Source organism: Mixophyes fleayi, chromosome 12, assembly GCF_038048845.1.
Source record: "Mixophyes fleayi isolate aMixFle1 chromosome 12, aMixFle1.hap1, whole genome shotgun sequence".
Classification (NCBI taxonomy): domain Eukaryota; kingdom Metazoa; phylum Chordata; class Amphibia; order Anura; family Limnodynastidae; genus Mixophyes; species Mixophyes fleayi.
This window is the reverse complement of record NC_134413.1, coordinates 30,345,849-30,367,822: the sequence shown is the minus strand read 5'-3', so window position 1 is coordinate 30,367,822 and position 21,974 is coordinate 30,345,849. Positions and strand designations below refer to the sequence as shown.

The following is a 21,974-nucleotide window of genomic DNA, read 5'->3' as shown; positions in this document are numbered from 1 at the left end:
AATCATGCGGGTCCTTTCCATCCTTATGTATAACCACTATCCTGGCTTCCAACATGGATTTGGGGAAAGAGTATTCTTGAAGCACAGCGCTAACCATGGAGTGAAAGTGAAGGACCAAAATGTCTGCAGTTTTTTTTTTTATAGTAGGCTCCAGAGAAGCCCTCTGGGCCTAGGGACTTAGCTGTTTTTTGATCTTTAATAACTTGATCTCTTCCACAGAGATTTCATCATTAAGTTGTTGGGCGAGACCTGCTTTATTGAGGAAAAAGTATTAATGATGTTTTCTGAGGGTGCAGTTCTTGTTTGGGAGTTTCATTCTAAGTTGAATAGCTTGGTATGATATGAATTAAATTCTTGTCTGATCACTATATGATTATAATAAAGTTCACCTTTGGAGTTTCTAACTGCCAATATGTTATTTTGAGAGTTTTTGGCCCTTAGCCTGGAAGCCAGAATCTTGTCCGCCTTCTCCCCTTTTTCATAGAAGACTTAGTTTAGACATTTTAACATTTTGGATGTTTGTTCGGCGAGAAGGAGGTTCAGTTATTTCCTAACCCTACTAAGATTCTCGAGAATTGTTGGGTCTAGAGATTATGTTTAATTTTACTTTTTAACATTTGTCATGAAGTGAATTATATGAAGGAGGAGGTTTCTTTTCTTTTCTTGTCTCTCGTTAATTCTGTTTATTTTTTGTTGATTGTACGGCACTGCTGATTCTGTGGCACCATATAAATAAATTATATGTGCCCTTAGAACTCACTTCTTTCAACCTTTTCTGCCCTCCTTTCGTCTTTGCCTTGGCTTTAACCTCCTCCCCCTCACTCGGTACCACCCTATTTGTGTCTTCCTTTTCCCTTTAGGATGTAAACTCTCACAAGCAGGGCCCTCTTACTTCATGTTCTCTTACTATTCCATCACCCTCTGAAGCTACATCCTTAGCCTTGATTTATTTAGTAGACCTGACCTACCAATTTCCAGTCCTACTACTCGTTGAACATTACCATCACTCTAACTCACTGTCCCGTAAATAACTTGATCTGCATTACTATCACGATTCTAGTGGATTCTCTTTTGCCAACCTGACTTAGCATTGGCAGTAACAGAGGCGTGGAATCTAACAATCCCACTTTTTTTTCACCAGGAACCCCCACAAGGAGGTTGGTTTGCCGGTCACGGCCCTCTGTGTTGCCTCCAGGCATGATGAGCTGGTATCAAATTGCAACAAGAGTCTAGTCAACGTAGCCGAGACTGGTACACAAACGGTTTGCAGAATGCCAAATCAGAAAATGAAAGAAATGTCAGAACAGGCCGGGTTAGCAACAATCAGGAGAATAACAATACCAAACGACAGACAGAAGAGATGTCAAGAACGGTCCGGGTCAGAATTCACAGGGATAAGCCACAAGAAGTACAGGACCGCTGAAGTAAAGGTTTGGAGCCTTATACTCTGGCACAGTCCTGTGCACAACGCAGGTTTAAATAGCTGAGCTGATGAAATAGGGCAGCACACAAGACCACAGGTTTGGAGCTCTTAAAGGTCTATGTGCCTTCTGTTGTACAGAGTAGGATTGTGGCATCGGGTTCTGCACCTGGAGCGGAGGGAAGAGTAGAGGGAGTGTGCTGGATAGAGGTTAGAAAACTAACAGCTGGACTCCGACTTATCAGTCTTTAATTTGTTTAATCAGTATGACTGGTCTTTGTATTCTTTTGTTTTTCATGTATTATGTAATGCGTTATGGATTGTTGCTGTCTATTGTATACTACTGTAAATGTCTTGTAGGGTGCTGCGGACCTTTTGTAGAAGCATATACAAGATAATAATAATAATTATATAATTTTGATGACCATGACCCTTGTTTTAAGCCATTTCTTTAAAATTTTACCATGACTGGGCCCCTTTCTTGGACACTTATGAAACTAGACGGTCCTTAACCACATCTCATTTTTTCTGTCCAGGGAAAAATTTCTGGTTGATGACATGTATATTTCATAGTTGGCATCTGGACATGTGCCCAGTAAGGCAAGGGAACTATAGAAAAAGAGCTTCCCTACATTTTCAGGAGGAGGAATGAGGCTTGTACCTTATGTGAATTTAAGTAAACATTGATGTAATCAGCCCTCTGAGTTATTGGTTACCTGGTCATGATACTAAAAGCTACTTAGAATTGCATAAATCCTCTCAGAAACAGAAAGTTCTAGGTAGTAGTAATTTTTATGTATTTTTAAATAATAAAAATACATAAAATATAAAAAAAAAACATTATATACAATAGGGAATCTTTCATTGTCTGACAACTGAGTTGAATTATGTAGTGTTAGTGTAGTTGGTTGCTAACAACAATATTTAAATCCAGCTGGCCATATTTTGGTTGACTCTTTCCGGTATCTATTGTCCCCTACTCTATGGTTACTTCCGGTTGGCGGTGCTCACAGAGCAGCGCGCATGCGCTGTTAGGTCGTCCGTCTCCTAGCAACCAGAAGAGCGACCGTAGCAACTGAAACATGGTAGGAGCCGGTGACGCCGGTGCTGCTCCGTTGTGTCGGTAAAATGTCTGCGTGAGGAGGAATGGCGGAAAGCTGGGGCTTATATATAGCGCAGATAGCTCGGACATTGATGGGGGTCGGCTCTGGGAGAGGAGGCTGTATACAAGAGACTTTAACTTCATCTTACCATATTAAGGCTTGCTGGCAGCGCAGGGTTATGTATCATGTGTGGTTTGTCTCGAATCTTGTACTACAGGAAACTACATACTATTGCAATGAGCAAAATATTAAATGATCAGGTAATTGCATGTGTTGTTTGGTGTGCATAAGTGTACATGACACTTATGCACATGTGACATAAGACAGTGTCATTAAATAATACTTATTTGCAGTCTAATTTTCGTGTCAAACACTTGTATTTGTCTAATTAGGATGCTGCACCTAATACACTGTCAATGCAATTAAGCACAAAATTACATGGGGCAAATTATTCTTGTAAGACATCAGATATATTATAAAAATATTTTGAGCTATATGTTAATCCACAGCATATTATAGAGGTATCTTAGCTTCTATAGTGTCTCTGTTCTTATTTGAGAGTTTTGAGGCCAAACCTGCTTCGTATATATACATTATTGTGATTTGGAACTGTTTAGTTGTCAAAATTTCATTTATAAGTATAAATCAAAAGTCACTCGTTTCATAATATCTTGTTGTGACCATTTTGTTAGGTCCATTCTTTGTGAATGGACTGGCTGGTGAATTCAGTAGGACCACTTACCTACTTTGCCATCTACATTGTTGGAGGTTTGATGATCCTCCTTCAGACTGTTTTTACCTTGAACGTATGTATGCATTGAATAATTGGGAAAATTTAGACTGTGTTTGTCGAGACAAACTAAATATATTTCCATCTTTTTTTCCCTATCTGTTTTTTTTACATTTTTTTTATTTTTATTTGAGAATAAACAGACTGGTTCAGACACACTTTATAATACAGTCTGTATATTGCATTTGGAGTTCAGATCTGTATGATTGTATATCATCGGTGATCCGTATTTTAAAAGTAACATATCAGTGCACTGATCAGGAGATTAAATTAACATTCAGAGTTTATTATTGTTTTGTAATACTCACTGTATAGTGTTTTGTGCAATAAATGTTTTATTATATTATCTCCATTTCACAGATTTAATTTCTTGAGTGAATGCCATTCTCCGCACTATGCTTTCCTTGACTTTGTTTCCATTAATCAGGATCTCGCAAATCTTTCACAGCTGCGACTGTTTCATTTACCGGATACGTTCTAGATACATAGTTTATCAGCGCTGATATTTGTTTTTGTTATACATTCCAGTGTAGCTGATACTTTTATGGGGTTGATGTTCGGCTTCATCATTACATATAGAACTGTCTTGAAACAGTCATAGCCGCTGGGGGACATCCCTATGCATGTGTCTAGGCCATGATTGATGTCCCCTGGCACGCCCGCCCCTGGCTCTTAAGGAGCATGATGCCATGAAACATGTACCGTGTAAGGGACTGAATACATTTTCTTGCATTTTTGTTAAGACAATAGTTCAGTGTTATTATGAAGACTGGTATAAAGAGGGAGCACTGTTTTTTAAATGGCAAACTAAAAGGCCTCTCTACAGCTGTGTATTTGAAAAAGAAGTTGAAATAAAATATTGTCAGCCTGATTTTCCTTTTCTTGTTTTAGGCCAAATCAACAACTATTAAAGATGCTTTAGCCAAATGGGTAAGTTTCAATCCCTTTTTTAAAAAAAAGCTAAGCTATTTTATATGCACTTTACTCACAATAAGTATAGGATGAATGGCGGTTGTCCTGGCTGTAGACTATCAATAGACTGTGGTAGTACACTCACTTGATATTACAAAGCAAAAGTGTTTTAAAAAAATAAATAATCTTAAGTATAGGAATAACGGTCATTTTATAGAAGTTCAAAAATGCATCTCCTGCAGTGCAAATTTAATTTACTTCTGTTTTTGCACAAATGTGCCCAGTATTATGCAGGTGAAAATAGTGGCTTTGTAGGTGTGCAAAATGTTGATGATATGAAGTGGGCAGATTGGTTTGCTTCCTGCTGAGCGTAAGCTGGACACTTGGACCCAAGTCATAATTAATTTTTCTTTTTATTAATAATTTAAATTTTTTATTTACTTCCAATTAGGGTTAAACAATATCACAAGGAACAAAACTACTTTATTAGTTTGGTAGTACATAGTACTGTAGATTTTCAAAACAAGGAATGACAAGGATCCTCTCTGAATGGCCTGGTCCATTGGTTTAGAACCCAGACTTGCTCTTCTTTTGAATTGGAAATCCTATTTTGAGCCTGCACTCATCTGACACCTCTTGAGTAGAATTAAAATAGTTGTTTGCACTCAGCAATCACAAGTAAAAGCAGTTTAAAATATTGCAAATTTCCTCAGTCACATATTAATACATGCATGTGTTGCCCTGTGTTTAGGAAGAAAAGTCTGGACAGAAAGCAGCTGAAGCTAAGGAAGTTAAGCTGTATGCGCAGATCCCACCCATTGAAAAGATGGATGCGTCTCTGTCCACATTGGTAAACTGCGAGTAAGTAATGGAAAGCCAACTCTTCCATTTTCCATTTATGGCTAAAACTCTTCGGAAACCTGTAAAGAGATGTTTTTTCAAATAGTTTGGCTTGGGTTTTGCTGACTAAGGACAAAGAATATTTAACTTAACTAAGGGAAAGGAACCCCGGAATTCATTTTCACATTACCAAATGATGTTTTGCTGATCACCACTTTAAAATGGCTGCAGGAAAAGATGTGAGCAGGAGTACCACTAAGAAGTCACGGTCTCAAAGATTGTGGCACAGTCAACCGGGGCTGTGAGCCAAACCACTGAGCCTTGGACAAAACAGCAGCATAGAGGGACCTTCAGGGCCCTGAGATTTTTTTCACCTTGCCTAAGAATGCTCCTTTAAGGCTGCAACATCCTGCAAAATAGGCAAAAGGTTTCTGTGGCTGATATACACTGGTGCACAAAGCGCAACTACCCAAAAGTTTGGAAGAGGCTGCTTGTGGCCGGGTTCCCGAGTTCTGGTCATTGCACGACTTCTGGTCCGGGTATTTACTCTCTCGGCACTGGAGTCCATTTAAAGATGGCCGCCGCACACAAGTTAAATTACCAGTGCTGAGTGCCGTGTGGCTAGCGTGAATGTTTAAAATTGTATTTAATAAAGAGTAGTCTGAAATGTGCGCTGCAGCGCTGAGTGAGAAATACCTGGCACCGCAGCAGCAAAATGGTTAAATCCCATCCGAGGAGAGTAAAACATGTTATGAGTATAGTTCAGTGTACAGTGCCGAACAGGTAAAAATGTGTGAATGTTTACTGTGTATTTGCTAAAAAGTACACTTACCGTCCATGGTGGTCTAGCTTGCAGTGGCTGCCGGAGGGCTTGGCAGAGCAGCCTCCTGGATTCAAAGAGTCCAGGAGGTTGTGTAGCACTCTCTGAGGGTTCCAGCAGACTGAGCCTTGTCCTGGAGCTCAGAGGGCGGCAGGCCAGGGGCTGCTACCCCGAGATCTGGTCGCTCTCCCTCTGGTACTATTTTCGGCCAGGGGGATTATTTTAGGCTGGAGATTTATCTTTTAAATCATAGACTTTCTGACACCAGGAAGAAAGGAGGCTGAGCCCCCCTCTTTCTGGCAGCTCTTGGACAGGGGGTGGGTGGGGGGATTTGGGAGTACAATCCCCCCTGCCACACGCTGCAGTGTTAAAGTGTTAACCTCTCCAGGCTGATTCTTATGCAGGCTGCTAAAGGGACATGAGGCTGGATTACATCCTGCCAAGTTAGGGCTGCAAAACTGTATAAAATGGTTTCCATCTGGAACTTCTGGAGATGACTAGTACCTCAAACTAGTATGTAACTGTCCTTGTAAGGACTACTTGAGATAATAAAACATTACTGCTTGAAGATCCTGCCTTGACCCCTACTTACCTGCTGTAATTCCTGTGACCTACAGATTAGACCACTCTTATCCATTATCCGACTATTCTGATGTTGGGACCCAGCATCTAATACCAACGTTCTGACTGCTACCCAGCAGCTCTGGCCAGTGTGATAGGCCAGGGGGAACCATCCACAGCAACCCTGATCTGAAAGCAAGAGATCAGGGGTACCAGTTCAGATGCCCAGCAAGGGGGAACACTATCGGCAAGAGTTACCCAAAAGAGGGACACGGTTCTTGGTGCCTTTGAAGAAGCCCAGTGGTGGAAGCAGGCCCCTCCTACTGCATTTAGAGGGGCGCAATTGGGATAAAGAAAGGGGCCCGTGGCAAGGCAAGCCCAACCGGTCCCCAGCAGCACGACATTGTGGCATAGAGGAAGTCCATCTTGTCACACTGCTCATCAGTCACTCCTAAATAGCATGCATGAAAAGCAAGATATGTACAATTTCTAACCGCCCGTCAACCTTTAAAGCTGTCTACCTTGGCATGTTTTGCTTCTGCAGATTCTCTTGTAAATTTCAATCAGTCTAAAATACTTTAAGGTTTCACCAAACAGAGTTAAAAATGACCTATTTACTGCACATGGGCAATACATCGTCATATGATAGTACTCATCTCTTCTTGCCTCTTCTGTCTATTAATAAACCAGTGCTTTTTGTCAATCCTGATGTCTGTGTTCTCACTGTATAGTTTGAGCTATGATTTTGTCATCATGCCCCTCTATACACAAGTTGGAGAGTAGTCCAAGTGTCTATAGAAGAAGGCGAGCCGAATTGCAGTTCAATCAAAACCTTGCTGCATTGCTTTCGCACAGCAAGGGGCAGTGAAAACACAGTGCCAGGAGGGTGAAATGGCATCTGCGTTTGAACAGCCGCTCCCTGCGCTCGGCCAATGACCGCCGCCTCTCCTCCACTCTGATCACCTCTTCCCATTCCAGAATCCAGGACTTTTCCCGTGCAGCCCCCCTTCACTGGAATGACCTCCCTCGCTCCATCCGCCTCTCTCCTACTCTGTGCTCCTTCAAACGTGCACTCAAAACTCACCTCTTTCTCAAAGCCTACCAACTATCCACTTAACCCCCATCTCCTCCACTCATTCTCCCCTCTCTCCCATTCCCTCAACTGGCTCCTCTTGTGCCTGGTCTGTTTAACCCTCCCTTAGGATGTAAGCTCGCTTGAGCAGGGCCCTCTTCCCTCCTGTCTCCTTACCTGTTCTTCTGCTCCGTGTCTATTGCATCTGCCTGCCTGGAGTTTCTGAAGTATTGGTACTTTTGTTTATTGTTCTGTACTATTATACCCTGTATAGTCTACTGTTTGTACTATGTGCGGCGCTGCGGAAACCTTGTGGCGCCTAACAAATAAATGATGATGATAATAATAATAATAACAGATGGCAGAGGCAACATGGGGGGGAGTATTATCAATTTACTACTCTGTGTGCAGAAACCATTAACTGTGTAGGGACAGATCGCCCAGGCCAGAGTATTAGTAGTAATTTGTTTTATTGACACACCAGGTAATGCAGCATTTGATGTAAGAAATGGAATGAATTAAAGGAGAACTCCATTTTCAGAGCATTCTATCTTCCATATAAGCTCTGGTCTGTGTACAAAGTACAATTATATCTACACAGCAGATCTGTTGTATCTAAATACATCTGCTTGGCAGATACACTTCTCTGAAGGTGTAGTTTCCCTTTTGTAATTGTTTCACACTAATTTAGAATTTCCACTACTAAAAAACTACCGAAATAAAGAAATCCATAAAATGCTGTGAACTAGTAAGAAATTTCTTAAGTAAAGAAAGCAATCCCTACCTTCCGCCTAGTACCATGTCCTTAATTGTCATAGAGAAATGAGAATTGCAACTCTGAAACAAGGCATTGTTGACAGAGACGTCTAAATTTCACTTTCAGACCTGAGTGCCTGTAAAATTCAATGAAGATCGATGAAGCATTGACTGCAACATACGTTTTAGAATACGTATAGAAACTGCTGATACCGCCTATAAATTGTTAACCTGTTTGTTTATAAAGCTCCTACATATCTATTTATTTTTCTTTTCTAAGGAAGCTATCCCTTTCCACCAACTGCATTGAAAAAATAGCCAACTTGAATGGATTGAGTAAGTACATTTTCTCTCCAAACAATATATTCCCGATTTATTTTTTATTTTTTTAGCACCTATAAGTGAGAGAGCTTGTACTAGTGTCATATGCATATTGCCATCTTAAGTATAGCTCAGCTTTCATCTAACAACATTTATTCATAAGTAAACTGATATACAGGGTGATTCAAAAGTCGCAGTACACCCTTTTTTTTCAAAAACTCTACAGGAAATTGGGAAACCTGAATACTCCAGTAAGGTATGGGTGACGTGGTCTATTTTTTACGGTATGTACCAAACATGGGCGCCATCTTGAAATCGGCCAATCGGCCCAATTCCAGTAGAGTTTTTGAAATTAAAGGGTGTACTGCGACTTTTGAATCACCCTGTATAAAGAGATACAATACACTATTTATATGTGTTTTTAAACAAAACTATTGTTCAGTAAATCATAGATTTGGTTTCTTTCATCAACTAGAAAAGTGCTTATGTTTAGTTATCATTCAAATGTGTTGTCAGCATTGTGGAGTAATTATTTAGCACATATATAGATCTTCAAGTATTCAAAGAGGTCAATGCAGAAATTGATATGTTGCCCATAGCAACCAATTCTATTAGAACTGTCATTTTTGTAGCAAACATCTGATTGGGTGTAATGGGATACATTTGTACAGTTGTCATAATTGCCTCCAATTATATTTTCATAAACTATTTTGTTTATATTCTTTGCTGTTTGGGTCTTTCTTAAGCAAATGTAGCCATGCTGTTCCTTTTTCCCTCTTTTCTTGTCACATGATTTTCTGCAGTCACTGGTTAGCAGGCTTTCACAATAAAGGCTATGCTCACATCTATGTGCTAAAAAAAATATTGTAAAAAACACATTTAGAGAAATTAATGGAAAATGTGTCCTAAAGGCTTCTTTACTCTAGGACTTTGCCTGAACTAGACTTAGAGATAATCAATTTCTATGATAACCCCTGTTCACACTAATGACCATCTCATTGGGAACACTTAAAAAATAAATAAATAAATAAACAAGAAGCTTTTCTTACACAGTGGTCCTTAATGTAAACAGCAGAGTTGCACTGGCACCTAAGGGATTAATGATCCTTATTCCAACACATCTCACCTGCTCGCACAACATATGGTCAGAAAGGACCACCATGCTGGGAACGGATATTGTGAACAGGGGTGACAGGGTGTCCATATAAATTGATGATCCTTAAGTGAACTTTACAAACTTCAGAGGGTCAGTATTCCCTGACTGTGCTGCTTGTAAAATGTAGTGTGAGCGAGCTCTAAAGTATTAAACTGTATAACTGATATAAAAGTGTGATTGTGAATTGGGGATTATAACAAAATGTTTTTTGTTTGATTTCCAGGGAGCTTAGAGCAGTGTATAGAAATGTAAACGTATAGAGCATGTAATCTAATTCTTAACAACAGAGACTTAAGAAGTCATCTGCAAAGTTGGCCATAATTACTGGTTGTCTGCATTCAACCAATGTGTGTGTTTTTGTGTCGTTTTCTGATAGCATCAAATGGCTTAGTTGTTAGAGGAAGGCAGTTGTCTTTATTGTACATGAAAATGGGATGACTGTAGGGCGTTACTAGGCTTGAGACACGGGCATTACTTGTGCTTTGTGCATATGTCTTTCAAATTCAGAGCACTGTTATGGGACAAAGTTGTAGACATGTTGGAGAGGTTTTCCTATAGGAAAGCTGCTGCAATCACTCAGTCTACCTAAATCTTCTTAATCCTCCAGTTATTTAGTAAATGATACAAACAGTGTACCTGTCATAGAAATTGAGAACTAGATATGACCTTATAACTGCTCGTTACAGTGGTAAACATGTTTGGCTTTGCAAAGTATAGAGTGCCTGCATCTTGGAATAGTTTTGTGTGTCTTGGGAGGACGTATTGTGTTGTGTGACCTTATGCTGTGTTATGTAAATGACCTTGACAGTGTATCTATGTATTATAAGACATGACAGCAATACTGGTTCTTAACTTAAATTTATGAGAACATATCCATTGGAAGAAAACATGTTTTCTAAGAGTATGATCATTAAATTCAAAAAGAAAAGGTCACACCGACATAAAGTGAAATACTTTTTCTTTCAGAGAATCTCCGAATATTGTCTTTAGGAAGGAATAACATAAAGAATTTAAATGGATTGGTAAGTCTATTTTTGTTTTCAATTTCATCCTCTTCTTGCATCAAATGTTTCACTGTTCTTGACATAACAATCCTGCTAAACCTTAGCTCTTAGCTGGCCTTATAGGGGAATAGATTCACGGTAAGGACTCTTCTACAAGACAAATTCTAATGGAATTTCATAGTTTATTTGCACCTTTTGTCATATATTGAAGTAAATGTTCTGTTGTGGGAGATGCTAGCTTTTAAACCAACAATGCTCATACCATTGTTGAACAGTTAACGCACCATTTCTAAATAGTAACATTTTGATAACATCAATGCAAAATAAAATCCATGGTACATATCCTCATCATCACCATTTATTTATATAGCGCCACTGATTCCGCAGCGCTGCACAGAGAACTCATTCACATCAGTCCCTGCCCCATTTGAGCTTACAGTCTAAATCCCCTAACATATACACACACAGACAGAGAGAGAGAGAGACTAGGGTCAATTTCGATAGCAGCCAATTAACCTACTAGTATGTTGTTGGAGAACATATTTGTTTTACCATGTTACCCTGTGCCTTTTTTATGGGCTTCTTCACCACTGTCACTGCAGGGGGTCTTTATAGATTCCGGTCTTCAGGGCAAATTTCACATAGGTTACAGCAGGACTAACTTTTATATTGCTTATTCTGCGCATGTATATTTTACGGATATTTTTTTCATGTCTATTTTGATCAGTTATGTTTTATATGTGTTTTCATGTGAGTTATCTGAATATTTTGGTTTACTTTTTTAACCTTAATAAGAGAGCAAATGTTTAATTCGATTTTGTATTGTTAGTAATGCAAGAGCATGTTTGACTTTAAATAACATAGCCTAATATGTCATTACATCCAGGATTGAGCTTGAGTATATAAGCGCTTGGTAACAGTAGATGAAGAGCTCTGCGGTAGAGCTGATCTAGGTCTTGTAAGATCTGGGGCTTCTTTCTGTTTTCTCTTTCACTCAAGCCTGTAAGTTGCTGTAATAGAGACGTAGTGCCTAATCCCTTATATGTGAGACAGATTCCTCACTGGTTCAATGAAGTTCATAGTCACTTGGTGCAAATAAGAATTGTAATCATGCATCCGCCTGTTGACGTTGTCCATCTAAGAGTAGGATGGTGCCGCCATTAAACCTACTTAAAGTATTGAGTGTCTTAGTTACTTTGCTTAAAGGAGACTGCCCCCACATAAAACCAGATTAGTCTCATTAATACATCAAATAAAGATTTCTCTGACATCAAATAAAAAAGAAAAAAGATATCACAGTGCAGACAGAGGGGCGTTCCAAGTCCTTGCAGCTCATCATGTGTCATGTGACTGTGGTTGCTATAGTAGTCCAGTATCTTAAATCATTAATAGCAGCCTGAAGTAAACAAAAAAAAAAAAAACAAGGGTAAATGACAACATTATTTTTAGATTCTGCCATAGTGATTTATGTCAAAACAGATTTTTGTATGGGCTTTTAAGGAGCTACAAAAAAAATATATTATATTTTTTAAATGTATTTATTTGTAATGTGACTATATTGTGATAAAGGTAGTTTTTTGCCACACCTCTCCTGCATATAGGAACAAGTGAGGTTAAATTCTTAGAGACTAAAACTCCTAGGTTGAACATAGACACAGGGAGTACAGGATCTAACGAGGTAATTAGACCAAAGGGAGGACTTAATTGTATTTAAACATGTATTGTTCCATTGTGCAGTGCGACCAATGCCAGCTAATTGGCTGGTGACTAGACAAGAAGACTGTGTCTAGCTAATATTAGGTTCACTTGGTGCCAACCTGACTAAAGAAAGCTGTGTTATTTGTGATATGAACAATAAAAAAAAACAACAGTTATCCAAGTAAGAAGTGGTTGTGTCTGTCATCTAGTGGGTGTCAGTATCACAATATTTATTGTTCCTAAAGCCTCTGTTTTAAGCAAAGTGCTTGTCCTGGCTTATCCTACTCATTCTGATAGTACCCCAAATTCTTTTAGCTCTTTCTCCTGACTTTTGATTTACTACAAGTCTTCCCCTACTTTAGTTTAGTTTAAACATACTGGCACTTGATGTGAGGCTCAAGGTGTGGATCATTGACTCCACTGCTTCTGTTTTGTGATTACATTTGTTGCGTAAGTGGGAGAAAGATCCTGCTTGCTTAACAAATATGCAGTCAGTGGCGGATCCAGGGGGGGGCGATCGCCCCCCCTAGCAGACACTTGCTGCCGACGGCTGCACACTATGTGCAGGTCCGTCCAGCCATGACAGGCAGGGACAGTGTGCTGCCCGGCTGCTCTGACTGTGTTTAAAACACAATCAGAGCAGCCGGGCAGCACACTGCCCCTGCCGGTCACGGCTGGACGGACCTGCACATAGTGTGCAGCCGTCAGCAGCCTAAGATGTTAGAAAGGGGTGGGGCCTAAATCGCCCCCCCCTATCTCGCCCCGGGTACAGCATTTTTCTAGATCCGCCCCTGTATGCAGTGTGCTTACATGTTGGGCTGTGCTAGAAAGTCCTTCACCTGTGTATGATTATTGTATAGAGTATATGTTACACCAAGAAGACTACTTAAAATGGGAAAGAGAAACAATTCTGACTGTCCTAAATTTGGGAATATGATCAGAAAATGATAACTCCCGGAATATGTATATTTGGACTATCCCTAGAAGTCTCACTGGGGTTAATTCTCTATTTCGATATGTATTCAGTTTGTTGGCATTAGCCAAGGTCATTATAACTAGAACATGGATGGCAGGAGAAATCCTTGTTTTCAGTAATGCTTTTGTCATTGACACTGAAGGGCATGAACGATTTGTTTACTCTAGCAGGAACTCCTATCCAAAAATATATTAAAACGTGGTTGAAATGGACAAGATCACGGTATGCATTACAGTCCTTACTGGATGAGACACTGTGATTGACCAACCAGGCAACCAGTCCATGCTGTGCTAATGCTTAGTTCATATTACGCTGCTTTAGTTAACTGCCAAAAGCATCTTACTGGTATCATGTATACATTATATATAATGTGGAGGGGCCTTCATTAGCTTTAATCACTTTAACAATATATCTGAATTGGTCATCATTATCCTTATTCTTAAATACACACTGAACTCAAGAGGACTATGTTTAGGAACTGTACAATAACCTTTTGCACATTCATATATTATACCATTGTATGTTTTGTATGTTCTAAACCTATAATAAAATTCTGTAATAGAATAATTGATTTAAATAAGTGAAATGGTAAACACTAAAATCCATCTGTTGATTTCCTTTTATCCACTGCCTCAACAGCCTCTAGGGAATTACACTACAACATCCATTTTTTATTTTACGTGTTCTATAAATGAGCTGAGGAGATCTCTTTATCCAATTATGCAATCACATCAATACATATTTCGTAATGATACACAGATACTGATTTTACTACATATTATATAACATTATCAAACCACATTTTACTACACTATTCTTACAAGTGTATTTACTTGCTTAGATTAACTCCCTTCATACATTAACATATTGTTCTTCTCCAGGAAGCAGTTGGTGAAACCCTAGAAGAGCTGTGGATCTCATACAATTTAATTGAGAAGTTGAGAGGAATGCATGTAATGAAGAAGTTAAAAGTTCTATATATGTCCAACAATGCGGTGAAAGACTGGGGTAAGTACACTCTCACTTACCTCTGTTTTGTTCTACGCTAAGCAAGAAAATTGATTGCATGGTCATGATTTATAGAACTGTGATTCCTGTAATTAATTGGATTGGATATGAAATGTTGACAGTCATAATGTCTACAAGTCCATAATGTCGACTTGTAAAATATGTACAGGGTTGTAATGTCGTGCCTCCTCTCCCCCAAACAGCTTAACCAACCCTAGTGCTGCCAGCCTAGGCTGATACTAGCAAAATCGTGGGGTTCCCCTGCCATAGCAGTGCAGAGGACTGGCCTTCCTAGGGAGATCGGGTCCGCAAACAAAAATGTGGACCCCCCTTCTCCCCATGTTTAACCTGCCCCGTGCTGAAAGCGCTGAGGCTTTTTCCACAACCTGGGGGCAGTGGGTGTGGGGTAATATTACTTGATTAAGTGTATAAATCAGTTTTGTCCCTGGTGCACTATAGGTCCCAGCATGCCCAGGCTGCCATTAAGTGTTTGGGTATGCTGATGCTTGTAGTACTACAAGAACCAGCTTACCCATAGCTGCCAGGGCATGCTGGCACTTGGGGAACCACAAGTGCCAGCATGCCCTGACACTCATTCAGTGCTTGAGTTCAAGCCTTATAAAATCCCCATGTTATATATATGACTGATCCGCCGGTTAGAATTCATATGCGGTGGAAGCTCTTAGGAGTGAGTATTGCGTCGCATGTGAGGGTTTTTTATTTAGCTAAGCCAAGGATCTATGGATTTATTACAGATGAAGAGCCTGGATCGAGCTGAGAAATAAAGACGGTGAATGAGAGATGTTTTGGGCTGTTTATTTTTTCTTATACAGTTATTTTTTCACTTGTGTCTGTGTTATATCTAAGGAGGAGTCCCCGTCCCAGATTGGCAAAGTCTAGTGCTGGTAATAGTAAAATAGACCCCGCGCTTTCTGTCCTCCACCCGCCCAAGTTTGCTAGTACCATCTGAAGATGGCAGCACTAGGGTTGGTTAAGCTGTTTGGGGCAAGGGGAGGTGCGCACAATGTTTTTTATTTACATGTTTTGCCGTTTTTAATGTTTTCATCTATTATTATATTGAATGTGTAGACATTGTCACTTTCAACATTGTAACAATGTCAACATTATGGTGTATATATTACGACTGTCAACATCTTGACTACATCCCAATTAATTAGAGGATTTTATGCCACCACATACCAATTAAAAGAACCCCAGGAGTGTTTTGATGTTTGGTTATATAAAATGCCTGTGTGTGTTTTTTTTATAGGTGACTAAATAATATATTCAAAACATTTCAGTGTCACATTAGGTACTAAATATATTTATTTGCTTTTCTCCCCACCCCACTTGGGTGTTGCCCATCCATGCTACTTACCTTGGCTTATGAAGGTTGGGTGCACATCTTAGTCTGCTCAGGCTTGGAGTGTGGCGCTTGTTTGTGACATCAGAGAGAGATTTTGAAAATGTGCTAGATCTCACCTTCCAATAATATGACTTTACATTGAAAATAAAGACTTTTAGATGTGCATAGTTACTGATCACTTGTATCAGGTTATGCCACTGTTATTGGCATGAATAATATAACTTTTCTTTTCTTTATGACTTACATGAAGGAATTACAGATTGCTTTTTGTTACTTTCAGCTGAGTTTGGGAAGCTGGCTGAGCTGCCATGCCTAGAGGATCTTGTGTTTGTGGGAAACCCTCTGGAGGAAAAGCAAACAGTAGAGGGAAATTGGGTAGAGGAGGCAACAAAACGTCTTCCTAAACTGAAGAAACTGGATGGTGAGTGTGTTACTACCACAAGGGGCATTGGTATTCATTGCAGTAGAAAACATCAGAACTTGCATGTCTGTAACAGCAGCTGAGGGACACAGACCATGAGGTTTAGCATCCTCTGTCTATTTTAATCTAAAAATTTGCCAAGGTGCGTATACAGGGGTGTCCTCTGTCAACCTGACACATTCTTCCATAGTAAACTAAATTGCTTGCTTAGTCTAAGGTTGCTGTGCCTTCAGCCACCCTCCCCACTCCAGTTACTGTACTGCTGGTATTAAGGGGAACATTTTTATTTTGCTATATCTGTGAGCTGCAGTAATAGGGAAATGGTGCCTGTACCTCACTCCAGTGAATTGCCCATAGCACTGTAGCCATGATAAGGGTGAAGCATTATTATTATTTATTAGCGCCAGACACAGAAGGACTTAGCAAATCGATGAGATAATACACATAAGTAGCATTGATGAGTGTGAGTAATGCTATGGGGACTCACAGAGTGCAGCAAAATACATGACAGGGTGTACAAGGGAGTCAGACTGTAGACAGACATGGGACAGTAGGTAGAGAGGACCCTGCCCGCGAGAGCTTACATTCTGGAGGGAGGGGTGGTAGAGAAAGTAGGACCAGGTGGGAGAAATTGGAGATGGCAGGCGAAGAAAGAGGTGGTAATAGATAAGGGGAGCCTGAAAATGAGTTTTAAGTGAGCTTTTGTAGGTTGGATGAGAGTCGAGGGAAGCGGGGTAAGGAGTTTCAAAGAATGGGGGCAGCACGGCACACGTCTTGGAGGCGAGCATGGGAAAGGTAATGAGAGGTGAATTGAGGGGGAAGGAAGTGGTCGGGTAGGTATGTACCACAAGACAAGGTCAGAAATGTAAGGGAGAGAAGTGTCTGTAAGGGCTTTGTATGTGAGAGTAAGGAGCTTGAACTGAATTCTGAAATTGATGGGGAACGAATGTAGGGATTTACTCAGAGGAGTAGTAGAAGAGGTGTGACAGGAGAGGAAGATGAGCCTAGCCGCAGCATTCTGTATGGATTGAAGTTCAAAAAAGTGAGCGTCAGAAAGGCCAGTGAGAAGGAGGTTGCCTTAGTCTAGACAGAAATGATGAGTGAATGGACCAGAGTTTTGGTTGCTTCCTGAGAGAGGAAGGAACAGATTTTCGTGATGTTACGGAGGAAGAAGTTGCAGGATTTGGTGAGGGACTGGATATGAGCGGTAAAGATAAGGGCAGAATCAAGTATGCCTCCAAGGCAGCAGGCTTAGGTGACAGGGGAGAGCGTTGTATTGTCAGCCGAGAGGGAGATATTGGGAAGGACAACACCATTAGCGGGAGGAAAGATGATGAGCTCGGATTTGGAGATGTTGAGTTTGAGGAAGCGCTGTGACATCCAGGTAGTTACAGCCGAGAGACAGCCAGATACTTGGGTTTGGAAGGCAGGAGAGAGGTCAGGGGAGGAAAGATAGATTTGCATGTCATCAGCATAGAGGTGGTTTTGGAGGCCAAATGATTGAATAAGTTCACCGAGAGAGGTGGTGCAGAGAAAGAAGAGCAGAAGGCCAAGGACAGAGCCTTGGGGGACTCCAATAGTAAGTGGAAGAGGGGGAAGGAAGATTCAGAAGCAAAGAGAGCTAAGAGTGGCGAGAGAGGTAGGAGGCAAAGCAGGAGAGAACCGTTTTGCAAAGACCTAGGGAGTGAAAGGGGGTGAGGAGAAAAGAATGATCGACAGTGTCAAAAGCAGCAGAGAGATTGAGTACGAGAAGGAAGAAGTGACCTTTGGACTTAGCTGTAAGTAAGTTGTTTGTTACTTTAGCGAGGGCAGTTTCAGTTGAGTGGAGAGGGTCAAAAAGAGAGTGGGAGCAGAGAAAGTGAGTCAGAAGAATGAAGACAAGTCGTTCGACAATTTTAGAAGCAAAGGGAAGCAGAGATACGGGGCGATAGTTGGAGAGAGAGGATGGGTCAAGGGAGGGTTTCTTGAGAATAGGGGAGATGAGTGCATGCTTGAAGGCCGAGGGTAAGATATCCGCAGAGAGAGGCAGGTTAAAGAGGTGAGCAAGGTGACAACAGGCATTGGAAGAGAGAGAGCGGAGGAACTTGGAGGGGACAGGATCGAGTGGACAGGTTGTAGAAAAAGAGGAGGAGAGAAGAGAGCGGATCTCAGACACAGTTACAGGAGGGTAGGAGCCAATGGTGGCAGAGTGAGTGATAGAGAGGACAGTTGAGGAGAGAGGAGTCTGGTGAGAGCAGATATCAATATGGATAGAGTCTTTTGAAGTAGGTGGCCAAGTCAAGAGTGGTGATGGAGGAGGTGGGGGAGGACACATTAAAGAATCAATAGTAACTAAGAGGCATTGGGGTTTATTTGACAGGGAGGAGATTAGGGATCTGAAATAGATTTGTTTAGCAAGAGAGAGGGCAAAGGAGTAGGAGGAAAGGATGAATTTAAAGTGGATGAAATCAGCAATGGAGCAGGTTTTCCTCCATTGGCTTTCAGAGGAGCGGAGCACTTTTGGAGCAGATGAGTAAGAGGGAAGTGCCAGGGGTTGGGGTTTAGATTGACGGAGACAGAGTGGGATGGCTGGGGCTGCAGTGTCAAGGAGTGAAGAGTTGTAAAGAGTGACCGCAGCATTGGGACATAATAGGGAGGAAATGGGAGCGAGGAGGGATTCGAAGGAAGATGCAAAGATGATGGGGAAAATGCTGTGGATAGAATGCTGCATGTGAGTGACTTTGGGTGGGAGAGGGGGGGCAAGTGATAAAGAGAGGGTAAAGGAAAGGAGATTATGGTCAGAGTGTCAAGACAGAATCGGACATGTCACTGGGATAGTAGTACACTATATAATTCTATTTACAACTATAGAAATAAGCAGATGGAGATCTACCATGGGCAGCACGGTGGCTAAGTGGTTAGCACTTCTGCCTCACAGCACTGGGGTCATGAGTTTAATTCCCAACCATGGCCTTATCTGTGAGGAGTTTTTAATGTTCTCCTCGTGTTTGCGTGGGTTTCCTCCAGGTGCTCTGGTTTCCTCCCACACTCCAAAAACATACTGGTAGGTTAATTGGCTGCTAACGAATTGACCCTAGTCAGTGTGAGTGTGTGTTAGGGAATTTAGACTGTAAGCACCAATGGGGCAGGGACTGATGTGAGTTCTCTGTACAGCGCTGCAGAATTAGTGGCGCTATATAAAAAAATTATGATGATGGGTGTTGGAAGTTGTCCATTGGAAGAGACCATAGAAAGAAGTGAGAATTAGAAAGATTAGAAGAGAGGAGATGCGAGATTATCAAGAAATTGGAAGTAAGGGCCAGGGGTACGGTAGATGACAGCAATACAAAGGTGGAGAGGGGAGAAGAGACGGATTGAAGGCGAGGAAGGGGAAGGGGACACTGAAGGTGTAGCCAGGAGACAGCCTATAGAGGGGAGAGCCTTGGGCATGTAGTTTGGAGTAATGATGTGGGGGAGTGGGTGGAAGTGTTCAATGGAGAGGAATAAGGCACAGGTGATGTAGTAACTGAGTTCTTGCAGAGTCATGAAATAGGAGAGTGAGCAAATCAGTTCAAACTCCGTTTCAACTCTTCATACTTGTGATGGCAGACAAAGCATTGAGTAGACTTGAAAGTACAAAGATGAGATTGAAGTCAGAAACAGCTGTAGCAGTGGGAGGATGTGGCTGAGAAAATAGTACAGCAGGCTGTTTTATCTGTCAGTTTATAACCCTGCAACATCCCCTGCTTAAATAAACTTTCATGAGCTGAGAAGGAAATAAGATCAGTCAAAACAGACTTCTAGTGGTATGATGCATGCAGCCAGGGAGAGATGGAAACATCAGGAGTAAGATATGAAGTTTTAATGGAATACTGACTGTTGTCCTTGTGTAGCTGTGGTAATGGGTAGAATGTTCTTCTCCTGTTTAACTCTGGTATAACTCTGAATTATGCTATTTAAATCTTAATACACTTGTAACTACCCACACCAGCTATGCAGCCATTCTACAATGATTATATATGGTTAACACATGGGATCAGTGTCTTCAATAAAACTCCCCCAGCAAAGACTAGCAATAAAAGTTGTAAGCAAACAAGCAGAGAAAGGACAGCGTACCATGGAATAAGAAATATAAATGTACTTAATACAGCTTTGTCACTGGTGCAGCTAAGGTAGGACTAAATACCAGGCTACATTGCTCAGAGGGATCAGCAGTGGGATGCTATCTGTCATGTGACAGACATTTGTTAATGCCTACATTCCAATGCCACTATATCAGGGCCAATATTTGTAGCATCTGTTTTTTGAACTCCTGGGGGGCAGGTTCATGTAAATTAGTCTTAACCTTCCCTTTCCATTCTTATTTCTCAGGAAATCCAGTCATTAAGCAAGAAGACGAGGAGGGAGAAGAAGCCTAAGCTTTTGGCGTGTCTTTGTCCTTTTAAATTATTTAAACCGTTTTAGGAAACAAAAATACTTTTTATAAATGTTCTTTGTATATAAATAATGTTTTGAAGCTGGTTTCCTTTTGTATATGTTAAAGTATCTTTGTGGATCAAAACATAATTGTAATGTAAGTATCAACTCTACATCTGTTTTCTTTATTTGCACAAAATGGAGAATGATTAAGGCGTTTCTCAGCTTCTCTGAGACCGAGCACAAGTTAACAGTATCATTTTACTATTAAAGGGTGTTGCAACACGTTGTAGAATTTATCCATTCCTTAGAGTGTTCTTGTCACCTACACACAGAGGAGGCAGCCACTTTGTGTCCTGAGCCAGTATTATCCATGCTGATTGAATAGGGAACTAGAATCCTGCATTCTCGGCAATATTTGTTCAGCCAACAAAGTTGCTGCCACCTCGTGGAGTCCGTGACTAATACACTTTAAATATATGTTCAAAGTGCACAAATAATTTTATATATGCTGTATACGTATATAAAGTGATATAGAATACTTTATAAAAGAGATCACAAAGGTTATTTTTTATGCTTATGTTGATACAGAAACTTTAAAAAAAGAAAGCATTCCCAGTCACGTGAGAGATGATGACACCAGTTTGTCATGTTAAGGTCTTTCCGCATGCAGTGGATAATACGGTTAAGTTGTTGGCCAAGACTTGCACTCGTTTTGTAAATTTGTCGTCTTCTTGAGCAGGTATATTTGTGCTATTGGGGGAAATAACGTCTGTCTGGAGGTGTCGTTCAAAGTTCAGTATATCTCCTCTCAACTGCATCATCCGGTCATTAAATACCCTTCAACTTTTTACACTTAGGTTACATTTTTCATGAAATGATCAGCAATGTGAAAATTGAGACTGTACGTGTGTTCAATAAAAGTTAAAATATTGAGTATTATAAATGCAACCAGACTGTTCCTTTGTTCCCTTCAAGTGTGTGTGTGTGTTTCTGCCTGTTCCAGCACTGGAAGCAGAGTGGGCTGACTAAAATACCAGGGTAAAGAGTATGTAGTAGGAATCATATTACTAAAAGGTTATCAAAATCTCATATTTAGTAGGGCACGTTGACTGTGTACATCAGTGTTTCCCTAACCTAGCCCTCAGGGCCCCCCCAACAGTGCTTGTTTAACATCTCCTTGCTGGAGCACAGGTGTATTCATTACTGACTGACACATTGTAACAGATCCACAGGTGGTCCTAATGATCTCAGGTATGACCTGGAAAACCTGCACTGTGGGTCCCTGAGGGCTGGGTTTGGGAAACACTGGGTAAGTAAACATAAGTAGATTTTATTTCTTCTTACTCTGGGAC

General features: G+C 40.7%; 1 protein-coding gene across 3 annotated transcripts; it reads left to right on the top strand.

Moving 5' to 3' along the window:
- Nucleotides 1-2,420: 2,420 nt before the first annotated feature.
- Nucleotides 2,421-21,565, top strand: DNAL1 (dynein axonemal light chain 1). Of its 3 annotated transcripts, none has more exons than XM_075191850.1 (8): nucleotides 2,421-2,505; nucleotides 4,205-4,243; nucleotides 4,977-5,086; nucleotides 8,555-8,610; nucleotides 10,718-10,773; nucleotides 14,311-14,437; nucleotides 16,084-16,224; nucleotides 20,575-21,565. In XM_075191850.1, exons 1-8 carry the CDS (start codon nucleotides 2,503-2,505, stop codon nucleotides 20,619-20,621), a joined length of 579 nt encoding a protein of 192 aa, XP_075047951.1. In that variant the 5' UTR covers nucleotides 2,421-2,502; the 3' UTR covers nucleotides 20,622-21,565. The 3 variants fall into 3 exon arrangements, with proteins under 3 accessions (XP_075047951.1, XP_075047952.1, XP_075047950.1); XM_075191851.1 differs by lacking the exon at nucleotides 2,421-2,505 and adding an exon at nucleotides 2,525-2,543; XM_075191849.1 differs by lacking the exon at nucleotides 2,421-2,505 and adding an exon at nucleotides 2,584-2,783.
- The last annotated feature ends 409 nt before the right edge of the window (nucleotides 21,566-21,974 follow it).